The sequence below is a fragment of the Brugia malayi genome, assembly GCF_000002995.4.
Source record: "Brugia malayi strain FR3 genome assembly, contig: Bm_v4_Chr3_scaffold_001, whole genome shotgun sequence".
Taxonomy (NCBI): domain Eukaryota; kingdom Metazoa; phylum Nematoda; class Chromadorea; order Rhabditida; family Onchocercidae; genus Brugia; species Brugia malayi.
Window position 1 is genome coordinate 5,388,018 of NW_025062477.1, and position 17,794 is coordinate 5,405,811.

General features: G+C 25.3%; 2 protein-coding genes across 2 annotated transcripts; one reads left to right on the plus strand and one right to left on the minus strand.

Annotated features, from left to right (window-relative positions):
• Nucleotides 1–2,596: 2,596 nt before the first annotated feature.
• Bm9441 (Helicase conserved C-terminal domain containing protein) lies at nucleotides 2,597–9,928 on the minus strand (the record flags this gene model as incomplete). Its single annotated transcript, XM_043080062.1, has 19 exons — nucleotides 2,597–2,659; nucleotides 2,843–2,934; nucleotides 3,276–3,491; nucleotides 3,768–3,887; nucleotides 4,374–4,538; nucleotides 4,645–4,812; nucleotides 5,018–5,188; nucleotides 5,678–5,837; nucleotides 6,238–6,401; nucleotides 6,508–6,623; nucleotides 6,805–7,033; nucleotides 7,209–7,379; nucleotides 7,621–7,734; nucleotides 7,968–8,126; nucleotides 8,423–8,573; nucleotides 8,654–8,764; nucleotides 8,859–8,976; nucleotides 9,354–9,570; nucleotides 9,886–9,928. The coding sequence occupies 19 exons, from the start codon at nucleotides 9,926–9,928 to the stop codon at nucleotides 2,597–2,599; spliced, it is 2,748 nt and encodes a 915-aa protein (XP_042935996.1).
• Nucleotides 9,929–15,662: 5,734 nt separating this feature from the next.
• On the plus strand, nucleotides 15,663–17,479 carry Bm7815 (Uncharacterized protein; the record flags this gene model as incomplete). The annotated part of the gene is made up of 5 exons (XM_001896847.2): nucleotides 15,663–15,770; nucleotides 16,211–16,339; nucleotides 16,603–16,728; nucleotides 16,826–16,955; nucleotides 17,283–17,479. 5 exons carry the CDS (start codon nucleotides 15,663–15,665, stop codon nucleotides 17,477–17,479), a joined length of 690 nt encoding a protein of 229 aa, XP_001896882.1.
• Nucleotides 17,480–17,794: the final 315 nt, after the last annotated feature.

Here is a 17,794-nt window from a genome sequence, read left to right on the forward strand (position 1 = left end):
TTTAATGTTTGCCAAAAGCATTAAAATTTATTATCAAATAAATTTTTATATTTTATTTCGCATTACACTCCACAAGTTTTGCTCATAATATGTACATTTCAAATTTTTAATTTTTATAATTTAAAAAACTAAAATGCTATATTTCTTTGTTCTCATTATTAAAATCTATTTGATATTTTCGTAATCTTTTCAAATTTAATTTTTTATTTACATACAATATTGTTATTAGTAACGATATGTCATAAAATAATATAAAAGAATGAAAAGAAATTATTGTAGATTTTTTTAAAAAAGAGATTGGAATTAAAAATAAGAAAATGCAAAATAAAATGGAATCAAATTAACAAACAAATACCAAATGGCTAATAGCTGGAAACTGTTACTGACTAAACTTCAAATTGTAGTGCTTTTCAAAAAAAAAGCTTCATTTCATTGCAAATTCTTCAAAGCACTTCATCAATACAAATAAATATTCAAACAATATAGGAATGAAAAAAAAAAAAAAAAAAAAAATCGAAATTTTTTTAGTTTTTTTTTTTTGAGAAACGGCAATTTTTTTATGTAAATACAATATTTAGGTATTTTTTTTTATTGCAATATATCTAAAAGTATTTGAAGATTTAACGGCAAAATTTATTAAGAAATAGTAAAATAAAATTTATTAAATGACTGCAGAAGAAATACCGTAAAATCAAATCGCAAAAAAATATCCTTTGGCTAGATGGAATCCTGATTTTTCATCAAATTTGAATCTAAATGTGAAACAGAAAATAAAAATGGTAGTATTTAAAGGGAGAAATTATTATCCAAAGTTTTTCATACAATTTCTAAAAGTTGATTCAAAAAAATTTCTCGAGTTTCTAACGATGGTTCTTTTTCTTCTCCATAGAATTCAAATAACATTTCAAACTTTTTCATATTTTAATAACTCTTCAAATTGTATAAACTCTACTAGCATATGAGCAAATGTATATACAGCAATCAGTTGAAGTGTTAAATAATTTCTTGAAATCATAGCTGATTATGAGAATATCATATTTGAGGTAAAATTTATTAGAACTATATAGAAATATTTTAATAGGTAGACATCGTTTCAATTTAGACTGTTAAATAATTTGTTGCAAGAATAAAATCCAAATAATTTACATAACCAATTTTGATAACTTTTAAGTTTCAATAATTTTGAGTAATTGACTGATAACAGGTAATGATTGACAACGTTGCTTATCGCAAAATTCTGTTGGTGGATTGATAAGACATCTGCTAGATTAAATTATAGCATTTGTTTGCTTTAGGTAAAATTATCGAAGCAAGGAAAAAAGTTGAGAAAGAATGAATGTGATTAGATTTCATTATTAGATCACACCGAACCGCTGCTAAAATTTCATTCAATCGTGAAATGAATAATAATACTAAAAACCAGTTTCGTATATATTTAAAAATTTGTTATTTGCATAACGAATTTTTACAAGAAATATTAGGAGATCTCAGAAAAACTTAGCAATTACCATTTAAATTTGTATAAAATTATATTAGAAAATCATACGAAAAATTATCTCAGTTAGAATTAAAATTTTCATCTGTACTTGTGTGATTAGATTTCATTATTGACCTTTCATCCGTACTTAGATAATACACAAAGGCAAAAAGACATTTTACCATTTATTAATTTGATTTTTGCAAAGTATTTAGCAAATTTAAATTAAGCCAAAATTAAGTTTTCTGATTAGTTGCAGAAACTCAATCACAGATAGTTCATAGAATCGTTTATTAATTCCTCAACCAGAGATCTAAAATTTTCGTCAATAATAATAAAAAAAAAAAAAATACAAGCAAGTAGTTTTCCATGTTTCTTATATTGGTACTAATAGACCACAACTGTCATATCCATCTTTTATGAAATTAATCACCGTGGAAAAAAAATTTTTATTATTTTAAGAAAGCAGAAATAAGCGGAAGATTTCTGATTGAACTAATTGTGGTTTCTCGAACAGAAATTAAATTTTCCTCACAGCTTTGGAAACCCAAACATTGAAAAAGATAACGGAAATGCAAAATATAAGACAGAATATATACAGCAAATGAGTGAGATCATGTACGAAAACATTGCATTAAAGCATAAAAAAATGAAAGATAGGACAAGGCAAATTGGAAATTAATGATAAATTGAAGGCAGTAGCAAGCAGTGTAGAAAATTTTAAATTTACATTAATTTTTGTAGTTCTTATGCGAAATAGGATGTGTGAGGAATTCACTTTTCTACCTTTCTATTTAAGATAATTTCACAAATGATAATTGAATATCGTAATTTAGCAATTTAGCAAGAGAATTTGATTGGATTGGAAAACTTAATAACAATAGAAGAATTTTAGATAAATATAACATTAAATTCTAGAATTTGATATGCTGTAAAATTATCATTTATTCCAATATCATGCAACCTTGGAAAACTAAAGAAAGCCAAGCAAATAATAGTGAAAGTTTAATTCTACTTTTGAACTTAAATTTTAACTTTGATTATGAAATATGCTATTATTTCTTCATTATTTTATTTGAACCGTATTATTTGACTGTTTCCATCTGCTGAAAAACAAAATTATGCACTAGATTCTTTATCTTCGTATTTTTCTGCTTGTTCCATATCTTCTCCTTTCATTTCCTGAAAATCGTAGAAAAGCAGATCTATGATTTTTACATTTTGGGATTCAAAGAAGTCAACACAGAACAAGTTACGATTAAAAAAAATATGGAAATTCCTTAGTTCAAAATAAACAAGCATAAATCATGAAACATTATTTCAGGAAATCATTAACTGTTCATCAAAATGATTAAAACGGTTTACTTCAAAGTCACTTCCAGCTTTATCATTCATCCTGCCTTTTTTCAGCGGTAAAAATTTCTGCTTCTTTTTTGGAGCTTTGTTTATGTTTTTACCTATAAATTAATTTTTATTTGCTTTTTTTAATGTAACATTTCATCTTCAATATTAATTGATATTCAAATTTAAGATGTTAGCTCCTATCCCACTACCCTTTCCTTCATTGTATTGGCAAAGAGTGTGAGAATTAAGTAAGAAGTAGAGTCTACTCTTTTTTCCCTAGCACAGTGTTCGCTCTTCGGCTCAAATAGTTAAACTAAATCAAAATTAAAGTGTGATGAAGTGCTCCAAATAAACAACAATTAATCTAATAAATGAATTATTCATAAGTTTTGAATTTATAATTTATGAAACTTGAAAAAAAAAAAGTTTAAAAACTTAGTAAAGATGATACTACCAGTTGCATTGTTCACTCTCCGGTTAAAATAGTAAATGTAAGTGTGAATGCCTTTAGAAACAAGAATGCGATTAATAAGTCGCTCGACTGCATACCAACTAATATTTTGCTTATCATAACCAATTCGTGGCATATGAACACTTAAGATATTCGAGTTCACCGCATAAAATGCGAGCTTTTTGAGACATTTTGTCAGAATATCTTGGTCAATTATATCTATAAAATAAAATACTGTTAAGTATTTTATTAGTTTGCGACTAGTTCTGAAATGCTTTTGTTAACAAAAACGTTTAAGTATTGGTGAAGAAAAAAAGTTGATATGATATAACAATGAATAAAAATTATACTTTTTTCTGATATTTCTCAGTGAACAAAAATTTTTTCCTACGATTTCGTAATGAATAGAAACTAAAAAAAAAAAAGAAAAACGGACTTGAAATTCTCAAAAGTATGGAATTTGATTGAAATGTTGAATTTCTATTACAAACAAACCTCTTCTACGGTGATCTTGTGCTACTAGTAGGACTACAGAAAGTTTCCTCCGAGGAGGAAAAGTTTTAGATGTGGATTGCTCAGCTTCATCAATATCGATATTATTCCTTGATCGGTCATCTGAAAAAGAAAAGAACGTTGAGTAATTCAAAGCAAAATTAATATCAAATATTTAAAGCATTCGAAGAAAACTTCGAAAAACTACTCATCAGAGTTAAGAATTTCAGTAAATTGATGAAATCTCTAATAATTATTTATTATCACAAGGACAGAAGTCCGAATTTAAATCAACAAAAGCCATTCTTAAAGGGAAAAAAGTTATTTAAAATGAATTCGAAATCAATCCATTTATCTGATTTTTTCAAGTGATGTTCTTAAATAATGCTACAAGATAATTTTTAATACTAAAGAAATTAAGAAATTGAATTCTATGTTGACTAATCAAAACAATGAAAGACTTGTCATTGTTACTACTTAAATCTTCCTTCGTAAGAAAAAGGGCAAAAAAAAAAAAACTGGCAGAATAAGGACGGAAAACAAACTTCATATATTTATTACTTAAAAATTAATGATGAATATAAAGGCTAGTAAGTCATCAAAAAATACATTCATGCTTGAGAAGAGTTACAGGCAAGTCATCAGCAATATCCTCAACAAGATGTGCATCACCAACATGCAAATCATCCATCTTCCCTGCTAGTTCGTACCTATCTACTATTTTTTGACTCTTTCTTCTTAGAACATCAAAAACACCGCCATGACCAAATAAGCCTGAAAATAAATACATTATATTGTGAAAAAGTACAAAATAAAATCGTATAAAGTAATTTAAAAACTTACGTTTCAATTTTTGTAAGAAAATAATTAGACAATTTACCGCTATCATCCACAACATGAACGATAAGCGCATGATTTGAATTGTCATTGGGAGCTATAAGTGTATCTGTAACACTACCGTAGACGAAATGAGGTCCAAAATCTGTGCTACTATCACCATGTTGAATGTCATGCATTTCTTGAAGTGGTAAAGAGCTACTTTTGTAATCTAAATTCGAAGATAATAAAATTTCACAAGTATTTCCATAAAATAGTTGAAATGATGAAACCTTACAGGATGAATGTGACCATTTGTAAACTTTTGACCAAGAAATCATTCCAAAATTTGCAAGGATGTATATCATATTGATTAAGGATTCTCTACCATTTTATAATAAAAAGTTTCGAGAAGTATATCAGTAGTGAAAACGTACTATTTTTGAGCCATTTCATTGCTTTTCTCGCTTCTTGTTCTTTTCTTTTCCGCTCAATTTCCTCTTCTCTCAACCTTTTCTTCTGCTCCAATGTTTCTCTCCGTTTTTTGACTCTTTTCTCATTTTCTTCTTTCGATATTAGCTTCCGTGTTCGTCTTTCAATAGGTAGAGCTAACAAATGACATAAAAGTATATCACTGCTCCCTTGTTGCACTATATTAGTTTCTTAATAAATTAGTGCAAAAGACAATATTGACAGCTAGCATGGCAAACAATTCATATTTAAAAATTTTTTAAATGTTCAAACATCAGTGCATTGTCAACGGTTATTATCAGTGATTGTGAGTAACCGTCCAAACGAGCTTTAAAGATACCAAAATATACTATTTGCTTTTTCTTATTCTTATTACCAAACTATTTGCTGCAATTTATTTCTTATTAAGTCTTAATCAGTAAATAAAACATAAAGTATACGAAATAGCCCAATACTGCCGCACAATCACATCATCCGCTCAGCATTATAATTAATCAGTAAACAGAACAAATAAACAAAAGAATGAATTACATAGAAATGGGATCTCATGATGATCCTATTATCATATCGTAAGACTACAAGTTTAAATTATTGTGCTACAAATTTGAAAGATTTCAGATACTTACACTCTTTAACCGACGTATTTCTAACTAGTTCCATGGTTTTCGATTCACTTAAAATATCCTGCAGAACTGCAACATCTTGTTTATAATCATGTCCTTCAAAGATGTATATATTTTCCGGTATATCGCTTTCTTTCTTCACAGATTCTCGTTTTTTGGAATTCTATAATAAATTAGTTAAGCATTTGTGTCTAAGCAATCATATACTTCATGTATCTTTTCTAACAGTAAAACATGCCTTAAATTGTTGTTATCAAAAGTATAGCTTGCAATATAGTTTTTATCTTAAAAAAAAAACAATGAAAATTTGGATTTCCATGAGAACTAAACTATTATCAATAAAATATAAGTTAAATCTAACACTTTGAAAGTTTTATTTCTCAAGAATTTAGCTACGTAGACAATAAGGTTATCTTAGTCATTATTATATTCCAAAATGAAATAACGCTATTCAACAACTCAAACAGCGGTAATTCTAATTTATGGGAGGTATCATGTACCAAGTCTTTTATTGCAAATTCTTTCATTAACTACTTTTTTTTCTATCTAATACCAATCACAACCTGTTCTTCTCCATCATAAATCCAGTGACCATTTTCATCGGTTTTACCAATCAATTTTTCAATTGCTTCCATATTTAATTCTTCGGAATCAATTTTCTCATTACTCAATCGATTCAAACCTTTTATTATCAAGTCGGAAATTTCCGCAAATGTTAATTCTTTTCCTAAACAAAAGCCAACGAATTCAATGTAACCAATTTAAAATATTTTACATTTTTCATCATAGTTTAGCTTCATAGAAACTAAGCTTTACAGAAATTGTTGACTTACTGTCATCATTGTTTTTTTCCAAAATCTCTTGAGTCATTTTAAGTTTCCGAGCTGCACGACACTGTATCATATCTTCCACCGTGTAACGCGCAACCAAACGTATTATTTTCACTGGTCTTGAAAAAGTAATTCTTTACGATAAAAAACTTTGATGCTTCTAATAATTAACTAAAAATTAAAAATAGCTAAAAAGAAATTTTAATGAAAAGTTTAATCAAAGTCAACAGTTCATTATTAGTTAATTGAATTTTCAAATTTCAAGGATTATTGGAATCTCCAATATTTGCAACAGCAAACTTCGTCTGTCCGATTCGGTGACATCTCGCTGCAGCCTGAATATCATTCTGTGGATTGAAATCCGAATCCAGGAAAATCACCGTATCACCACCGGTTAGATTTAATCCAAGGCCTCCAGCTCGAGTTGACAAAAGGAAACAGAATATGTCGGAATTAGTTTGGAAGTGATTTACTGCGGCAAACCGCTCCTCGGCTCTTACACTTCCATCCAAACGTTGATAATTATATCCTATTCAAAAAAAATTTCCTTTAAAAATCTTTAAAACTGCAATTAAAATATTTTTAAAACATTGCAATTTGATTTTTTTTTACAAACAGAAGCGGAATCCTTAATTCCTTATAACACTAAAGTTGTCTTCCAAATTATCCTAAATCATTTGCTAATTACAATAATTTGGTATTACCTTTATATACCAAATAATCCTGTGTAATATCAAGCACACGAGTCATTTGCGAAAAAATAAGTACACGATGGCCTTTTGCGAACAAAAATGTAAGCAAACGATCCAGTAAAAGGAATTTCCCGCTTACTTCAAATAAATGATCACCTTCTTTGAATGGTTCCGGTTCTACACCTGCAAAATGAATCATTTAAGTAGATAACGAATACTGTAAAAATATCGAGTATTTTAATAGCTGTAAAATAAATCATATCAATTGTATGAGGCTAATAGAATCAATCATTTATAAACGGATAAGAAAATTCTTGCAAAAAAAAACCATAAAGAGCTTCTATTATTTTAAATCCTAATTAAAATATCCATTTTCATTGAGTTCATTGGATTTATTATAACCACACTAATAATCAAAAATCACCGTCGAAAAGATAAGGATGAGCAACACATTTTCGTAATTGCGTCAACACATTAAGCAATGATAATTTGCTGCCAGCGTACTCAATTTTTTTATCATCCACATTCTTAAAATATTCTGAAAATGAAATATCACATCAATTTATACTTTCAGTTAAAAGACAAGCATGTTTCTTCCATTAAAACAAACAGTACAATTGGTAAAATCAATAAATACTCGAAATTATGACGAATCTGATTGGAGATAGGACTATAAACAAATCATAAATATGTTATCTCAATAATACGTAAGCAAAGCGTTAATAAGTCTAATAATTTTGGTTAATGACGATTATGATGAAATTAACGAACGATAATTTTTCCTCAATATTGCACGATATATGTTCTTTTGCATTTCAGTTATTCCATGGTATAATAAAACTTCTGAACTATCCGGAATTTTGATACGTAACATCTGCTTTGTTCGACGAATAAGATATTTGGAAAGCATATGCTGAAGTTCCGCAACAGCTATAATAGAAATTCTTGCTCACTTTTAATGATAAGTTGAATTTGTCGCCTAATTCAAGTATCTACATGAGAAGGATTTAATAATTATTTGGAAAAAAGTCAAATTTAAGATGCGTATATTTGAAGGAAAGAATCTTATTTATACTGATGATAGAAGAGTAAAGAAGAGAGAACACCAAAGCAAAAAGTAAGTAATTCAATAAAAAATATGTCCGTTTAACAAGACATATTGTGAAAAATTTCAAATTCTGAAAATTTCAAATTTTTCAAAAAGCATTTTATTAAAAATTCATTACTGTCATATGTGTTGCGATATTTCGCAACAAATTGCTGTTCGTCAAGAAGCGGAAACCTGTTCGTATCAATCAAGGAGAGTAATGAATAAAGTTCATTAATATTATTTTGCACAGGTGTTCCCGTCATTAATACCATAAATTCCACAGACATCTAAAAAGAAAAAAGTTGCTAAACTAGAATCCTTTCACTTCACTAAAAATACAACTGAAAGCTGAGAAAGAAATTCACACCTTGCGAACGATTTGATGAAGAATAGATTTGCTTGATTTTAAACGATGTGCTTCATCGATAAATAATGATGACCACGACCAATGGAAATACTGCTCATCATTTATCACCATCTATAAAAAAGTTATTCTTGTTGGATGATATGATTCACATGAAAGAATATCTTTAAAATCTTTCGTGAATAAAATATAACTGTATTAGACATACTTCATAGGTTGTAATTAAAACATTCCAATCTTTGGAGTTTTGCAACTTTTTCCGAACCACTCTCCGTGCATCACTGTTTCCAATATATGTTAGAATTCGAAGTTTCCCAAGTCCAAATCTAAAACTTGTCATTGCTTGAGTTAATGTTGCACGCTTTTTTCTTTTTCATAATCTCAAGGAACGCGCACGAAATGGCGAGCAGACATCACAATCACATACTTTTTTTTATTCATGGATTTCTAGATGTTCTTATTCTTCTGGAAATTTTGCTGCTTAAATACAAGCCCTAAATTTTTTTAAAAAAAAGAGGTCCAATTAAAAAGCAAAAATTTTTCATTAGTGATTATTTAATGATAGCAATTAAAATTGTTACATCACATTTACTTCAGAAAAATGTCGCCTAAAACATTCAGACTTTGGAAACAAAATACAAAAAAGTATGCAAACTGTACAAAAAAAAAAATATAAAGTAATAAATGGAATATCAAAATTAACCTGAACAGTTCATTTTGCCAATGTTGGAGGACCGAAAGTGGACAAATAACCATATGCCGTCCGGTTCTATTATCATTAAGCAAGCAAACGATAGCACTAACTGCTTGACACGTTTTACCTAAACCCATTTCATCGGCAATAATTCCACCGTGTCCCTCATTGTACCATTGCAGGATATGTTTAACACCAAGAATTTGATGCTCGTGTAAATTAAGACCTCAAAAAATGCATTACATAATTTGGTGTAAAATTCCAATTTTATAAATGAAAACATGTAGATATGGAATATTTCATCTCGTGTACTTCAACAAAATCAATATTAAAAATTAAAAATAATAATAAACAGTTAATTGAATAAAATTCATCTTTTAAACCACAAAATGAAACTTGTAATTATTTATATTATGAATTAAATGTAATTCGGTACAAACAAATTTCATAATATAACTCTAACACCTAGAAAATTTTATAAAATTTGGAATTTTACACCAAATTATTTTTTATAAATGGAGTGAAATAATTTATTCAATACCTAATTCCAATTTTTTTAATTCTATCGCATAATTTTCTGCCATTTCTTCTCAATTTTTACCAAATTCCATATAGTTAGGGTATTACTCTGAAAAATTATAATCAAATTAGACATTTTAATAAATTTCCCCGTGAAATTAATAACTTCCATTTTCAATTCATCGTTCCCGCATTGCTCACCCTAACAATATATGAAGTTTTTACACGGCCCATCCATTATTTCTCAGCGATCAATTCTTTTGATAACTACGTTTACTACTCTCTCTCTCTCTCCTTCTTTACGAAAAAGAAATTGACGGACGTGAGTTACATTTTGCAGGTAAAGTTAACGTGAAACGTCACTTATCAATAATGATGTAAGTGTAAAATGATTAACTACGAAGCCAATTTCTCTGACAATATATTATCAAATTGGAAAGTTATTGTGATAAGTTGAAATATATGCAATATATGAACATATCTGTAACCAACGATATATCGTCAGAATTATCAATAAATTATTTATTGATAACATAATGGAATTTGAAATGATAAAAATGAGTTTAAAAAAATAATATCTCAAAGATATTTGCCTCTTTTTTTTCGATTTCCTAAAAAAAATTTTTTTTTTGTTGCTACTAATCCATTTATATTTCTCTTCAATTACCTCTTAGCTTTCACTAATTTCTCAATTTCTTCTAATATTCTTGTTATCATCAAAAAAAAAGATTTCTTGTGAATGCTTTTGCTTCTATCAGAATAATATCACTCTAATATTATTCTAATAATAAATCTGATCATTATTATCATTAATAATTTTCGATAATCTTGAATTTCTAAATGATATAATCCTCAAATACATATTATTTTATCATTTATCAAATGAATGACATTCAAATGTAATCATTCATTACATCATTTTGTATAATTAAATGAACTTGACAATTACACTAGCTATATGTAATAAATGAATGAATCAAATTAATTCATTATTAATTGATTAATTAATATGAATGATTTATCTTTATCTATCGATTTTCGATTTTGAACATTTTTCATTTCTTTTTCTCTTTTTTGGAAATGCATTATACAGTTACAAATGTGAATAATAGTCATTTTTGGTGGTGGTCATGAATTTTGATATTCAAATTAATAAAATTAAATTACACATTGAATATTTCAGCATCAATCTTTCATGAATTTCCATTATGATTTCGTTCTTATATTGCATATTCATAGATGTATTTTAAAAAAAAGAAAAAGCTAAGAGGTCAAAAAAGTTATTTCTCTCATCCTAATGAAATTATCGAGATGAAATTTCATCGCAAGAAAATTTCTCTTTTAAAAATGATATATTTAGAAAATGGACGAAAAGCATAGATTTTCAAGGTTAGTGGAAAATAAGGAATATATGATGATTCACACATCGTAATATTAAAATTATTTTTGTAGTTGTGATCAATTGCGGCTTTTCCTAAAAAAAAAAAAACGTAGCAATGAAAAATTTACACTTCCAAGGTTAAACCATTAATTGAAGAGTGGTTAAGCTATAATTGCTTTTATTACAGTTCAAAAAGTAGAACTAAAATAATTTATGTATCATTTTGTATAACTTTTTTTTTAACACTTCCAACTTGTTATAATTCAGGTTTGCTATTTCTAATAATACAATTCATTGAACGGTCGCAACCAGAATATTAAATCAAAATGGAGGTGATCAAAAAAAAATTTATATATAAACGATTTGTACAAAAGCGCATTTGTCCTAATCTAACATTTCATTCCCTAAAACTGTCGATTTAATGCGATTATGTCATTTGAACATTGCTTTCATTTGATTGTAATGGTATTAAAACTTAAGAAATGTATCATATAAATAGCTTAATGAACGTATATCATCGAGAAATCAGAGATATACAGATGTTACGGAATCTTGTTTGAATCTTGTTCATTTCTCTTTTCAATTCTTTTAATTTTGAATGAAAACTCATTTAAATCACATTGATAATTTTGCTGAAATGCACAAAATATTTCTGTATTCGTGTCATTATGCTCAAAAAAATTGAAAATTAAAAAAAAAAAAACAAAATTACAGAAATGATCTCAATAAAATTTTCAAATGATGCCATCATTGATTTCATTAAATTTACCAATTAAATGTTTAACACTAAAAAGATTTAATATATTTCTTCAGAAATGTATTAAATAAATAAAAAGCAAAGAAAAAAAAGAATTTTTTTCTCTTATCCTTTTATAATTTTGTTCATTCAACTATAAATTTATCTATGATCGTTTAATTAAAAACTGTTAAACTGTTGGATGATGATTGGAAGATATTTCAATCATTCAAATATAATCGTTTTTTTTTTTTTATTAATTTTGTCAAATTTTTGTATTTTAACTTTAATCTTTAAATTTGATCAAACTTTCGGCAATGCTTTATAATTAAAATTAATTAATTAACTAATTTTTAATGCTTTATAATTAAAATTAATTAATTAACTAATCAGTATTTCATTAACTATTCGCACAGGATGGAAAACATACAAATGATGTTTATTTTTTGTCTATCTAATAGTATTTTGTTCATTATTGCATTCTTTTATTCAATTTTTTTTTTTTTTTTTTTTGCAATAATCACTAATTTCAATCGCTAATTTCAATTTAATGAAACAAGCAAACAGGTTTCAAGAAAAAAAAAAGAGGAATGAGCAAATAGTTGTAAAAAGAAATGAATTTTGCGCAAAAATATCATACATGGAAAATTTCCTGTATGTTAACTTTAAATCATTTTAATGTTTCTAATTTAAAATATTTGAAAATTGATGAAATCAAAAATTAGCATTAATTTTTTTCAACAAGAATTATTTCTATCTTTTTAAATATCAAAGAATTATTGTGAATTTCTTCATTTCATTCCTTTCATTTTCCTTCTATCATCTTTGATCGCATTGTTAGTGTTATTAATATTTTGGAAAAAAATTTGGATAAAAATTCTATAAATAATATTTATTAAAAAAATTTATGCTTCTTTTTTTATTTCAAAAGTTAATGAAAAGAAGTAAAAAAAATAAAAACAACCAAAAACGATGTAATTAGTAGCACTATTGTTTGTTTCAATTTATTATAATTATGTAGCATATTTGAGTTTTTTTAAATTTTTTATGCATTCAATGAACTTTTGCATATTTATTCTATGTGCCATTTGTAAAATTAAATTATCAATTAAATGATAAATAAACTTAATTAAAATAAAGTATATTTTTCATATGAATAGTAGCACTGTTGTTTGTTTTAATTTCTTTTCTCAATTTCTTTAAATTCATTTAAAACCTTTGCCATTCGTTTCAAATACCATAAAAGGTAGTTTTTTTTTTTTTTTTTTTTTCGAAAAATGGCTTTTGAATGAATTTAAACAAAAGCTTTTTTAAGAATTAGTTTATAAAGAAAAGAAAAAGAATTATTAGCTTCTATCAATAAATAATAATAAATACTTGAAAATTCTGAAGTTTTTAAAGAGACAATTGGCAATAAATTAGCGCAAATGGTTCGATAATGATACGTACATAAAATCTTTTACTTTTCCATCTTTTTATTTATTTTTAATTTAATTTATTTGATTAGAATTTTTGTGAAACAATGAAGCATTCGTTAAATGTGGAAATATTAGTACAATAATCAGAAATACTAATAATTATTGTTTTAGTAAAAATAAAACTGACTGTTTACTTTATATTTGTCAATCATTTGATTAATCCAAAAATAATTAAATAATTAAAATAAAATAAATAATTAATTTTATTGGTTTCTGTCGTATATTTAAGAAACATTTATTTTCATATCTAATCTATTCTATCAGTAATCCATAACTATTGTTCAATTTTTTTTTCTAAATTTTGAATTATTAAAAACTTTTTAATTATACCACGTTTATCAAAATATGAATAACACTTCAAAAAAGTTAAAATTTTGATAGATTTTTCAAAACTAATTTATTTTTTTTCCTATTAATATATTTTTCAGTTTCTGAATTACCAAAAAACTTTTTAGATATAACAAATTTATGAAATTTTTTTATAGCGTTTCAAATATGCTCAAAATTTGGCAAATTTTTCAAATTGTGCTTAAAAAAACTAGATGCAATATCAAATTATGACATCGCATTATAAAAATATATCTTGCAGAACATACAAAATTTCATTCTTTCAATCTAAAGATTTTCAATTCAATTAATTTTTCTTTCTAAAAAAAAACTTATTTTCAATTTTGAATATTTTATTTTTTTATAAAAAAAAAGGCATAAAATACGATTTAATGTATCTTTTTAATATTACAGTTAATATTTCTAAAATTTTATTACCATTAGTCATTAGTTATTTCCATTTCAATTTCAACATTAATTTTAACACTAATTGAATTATTAATTCCTATTATGGTATTTAAATTAATTTAAAATCGAATTGATAGATGAAAGAGTATAAAATTTTCTTTTTTTTCAGGTTAATAATGTAATTAATAATTAAGTTTCAAATACATAAGAAAATTTTCAATTTTAATTATAATAAATGCTAAAACCTCGACAACTTTTCCCTTTTTTTCCAATTATTAATTGCATCGTTTAAAAAATAAACGAATAAAATTGTTCTTAAAACAGTTTTTTTTTTTTCTTTTCTGTAATTATAATAATGTAATTAGCAATTAATTTTCGAACAATAAAAACAGTTTATTAGTTTTTTTTTTTTTTTTTTTTTAGGTTTTTAGTACTAAAATTTCTAATATTTCCTTTTACGATTACTTCCTCTTTCGCTAAAATGAAACAAAAAAAAAAAAGAAAATTCCTTCAAAACTTGTTGTCTTCTAACTTTTCTTTCCTTTTTTTTATTAAAAAAAGTTTTTTTTTTTTTTTACAAAAAATGTTAAAACTACTATCAATATATTAATCAAATAATTCTCAAAATTTTTCTTATCGTAAAATCTGCATGTTATTTTCATTTTCTTTTTTATTTTAATTTGCCAGTCTTTTTTTATGGTGATAAATTTCCAAAAAATTTTAAACAGCCTCGTTTTATCATCTTATCTGATGTATTAATTGATAAGAAATGATAATTGAATTTGCTGTAAAAGTTTTGCAACCATAAGAATTAGATTAAATCATTCGATTTAATTAATGATCAATTTATCCACCAAAATTTCTTTTTTCTCTTTTTGATTTTTCTTTTTTAATTTAGATAATAATTTTTAGCAAGTAGAAAACTTTTTTTAAATAGCTACAACTTATCTGAAATTATAGTTATAAAATATCAAATTTGCTAAAACTTCAAATAGTTTCTCATCTGAATAATCAAAAACTGTTAAAGTTTTAAACTGCAAAAAGGGGGAACATTTGCGCCCAATGCTAATTCTATTATTTGATCTTTGTTTGATTCATTTTAAACTTTTATGATCATTTTACTTTGCTTTTTTCTCCTTTCTTTCCTATTAGGAAATTATATATACATATGCAATTATTTCTTATACTGAAGCAATTTAATGATATGATAATTGATAAGAGCTAAGAAGATATTAATTAGCATATTTCGGGCGCTAATATTTTTTTTTCTGATGCTAATAAGAAAGAATAAGATAAAAAAAAATGTTTAAATTAAGCAATATAAAATAAAGCAAAAATGCTAATATTTGAAACTATGTTAACCGATTATCTTGCTTATCACTTATCATTTCTTATTATCATCATTTGATCCTATTTTTTGTTATCAGTAATGATTAGTTACAAATTTTAAGAAAATACTTTCACTGCAAATGCCATATTTTTGGTGTTTATTTTGGTTTGGATTATTAACTATTTCACAGCCATATTCAATTCATAATTTTATCATTCATGAAACACGTTCCGGAACTTTACTTGAAGTATGTTTATCACATTATATTACACAGTAGCTTTCCTGATTTCATATACTGATTTCATATTAATCAAAAAATAGTTCAAAGTTCAATTTTTTTGAGAAGGATCAAAAGTTTCAAATTTTCATTGTTGATTTTTCCTTTTTAATCCAAACTAATTGACTTTCTTTTTTTTTGTTACACGGCAAAAAGAGAAATTATTGTAAATTAAATTGATACTTTTTACATGAAAGACAAAATTGTCTTATTTTTATTTACTTCAACACATTCCTGTTTTCCTGAAAAAACTGAAAGACACCGAATTTAACTGGATTTAAACAATAATATCGGTCTAAAAACTGATATTTACCAAATTATTAATTCATAACAAAAGTAAATTATTTTAAATTTATAGAAAAAATTTCGTTGTTTGTTTTTTGTTTTTTTAATTCAAATTAAATTTATAGTTTGTTCGGCTTAACAATGCGACAATTTACAATGACATCACAAATGCAACATCATCAGTTACCGTAATACTGCTTACCAATAATCCATCTCAAAATTTTGTTCAACTTAAATCTCTCTTACCTGCTAAGGTATGTTTTATTTTCACTAAAATAAACTGCAATAACCATATGTCTTTTTCTTTTCAAAATTTGAATTTTGTAAAATTTATGATTTGATAAATTTAATTTTTTCATTCATTCTGGAGCAAAATAAATTTTTTTAAGTTTGAAATAAGATAGTTTGTGTTATATGTTTTATTACAATTTTAATATGAAGCAGAAAAATATTTTAATATATTTTTAAAGTATGAAAAGGATGAAATAAAAAACGGAAATAAAAAAATAAATTACAGGTAAAGTATATTAATGATCGAAGAACAGCACGTGAAGTGAAAACAGCGCAAGTTCACGTTCTCATACAACCAACACATTCTACCACATTACCTGGCTTCATCAAATTTATGACACCGATTAAAAAAGTAAGTTATTTTCAATCATTTCTAATTTATTAAACTTTATATTGCATTGTAATTGTTTGCTAAATTTGAATTGTAAAAATTTAAGAATTGAATTTAGATGAATTCAAGTGATATAGTAAAATTTGTTATGCTTTCGATGGAAATTGAAAAATTCATCATATCACCAAATATTGATAAAATACTTTGCTTCCCGAATCAACAAGTGATACTTATGAATACCATGTTAGGTTAGAAATTTAAAAAAAAATCTTTTTTAATGCAATCAATTAATAAAACAAAATGAATGATAATCCTGGTAGTGTATATAAAAATAGTAATTTAATAATAAACAGTAATAATAATATAAAAATATTATCGTTGTAAAATCATACAACAATGCTATAAATTTCTGGAATTAATAAAAGTTATATAAACAAAAATTGTAATTGTCATAGCTTTTTAAATTTTTTTCTTTTTTAACTTTTTATAAAATTATTAATAAACTGATAACATTAATATTAAATGAATAATGAAAATGCATCATTAATAATTTCTTTCCTTTTCTTTTCTTAAAGGCAATTATCAATCGTTTACGATGTATGTGGCAAATTGGAATGAATCTAAAAATGTTGAAAATTTAATCAATGAATTAAATGATAAGCATGGAAATAACACTGATAATAATGGCATAACACGAATGGTCGCCAAAGAATTGCTAAATCCAATTCGTTGTGATTTATTATTCCATGGTGTTATCAATATTGATGTTTAATTTTATTTACCTATGATTTTAATCTTATTCATTGAGCAAAAAAGTAAATGAATATAAGAAAAATATGTTGTTGCATACAAAAATATAACGTAAAGCAAAAATAAAAGAAACTACATTTAAACTAAATTTAAATTTGAGACAAATTATCTCAATTAAAATTAAATTCTTCATAAAGCTAATAGATAAAATAAATAACAAAAAAAAAAATTAAGTTTGCTACTTATTGACATTTCATTGTAATATATTTTTAATGGAAAATTTTTAAAAAAGTTTGAAAAAAAATTGAACAAATTTTATTTCAAATGAAAAGAAAAA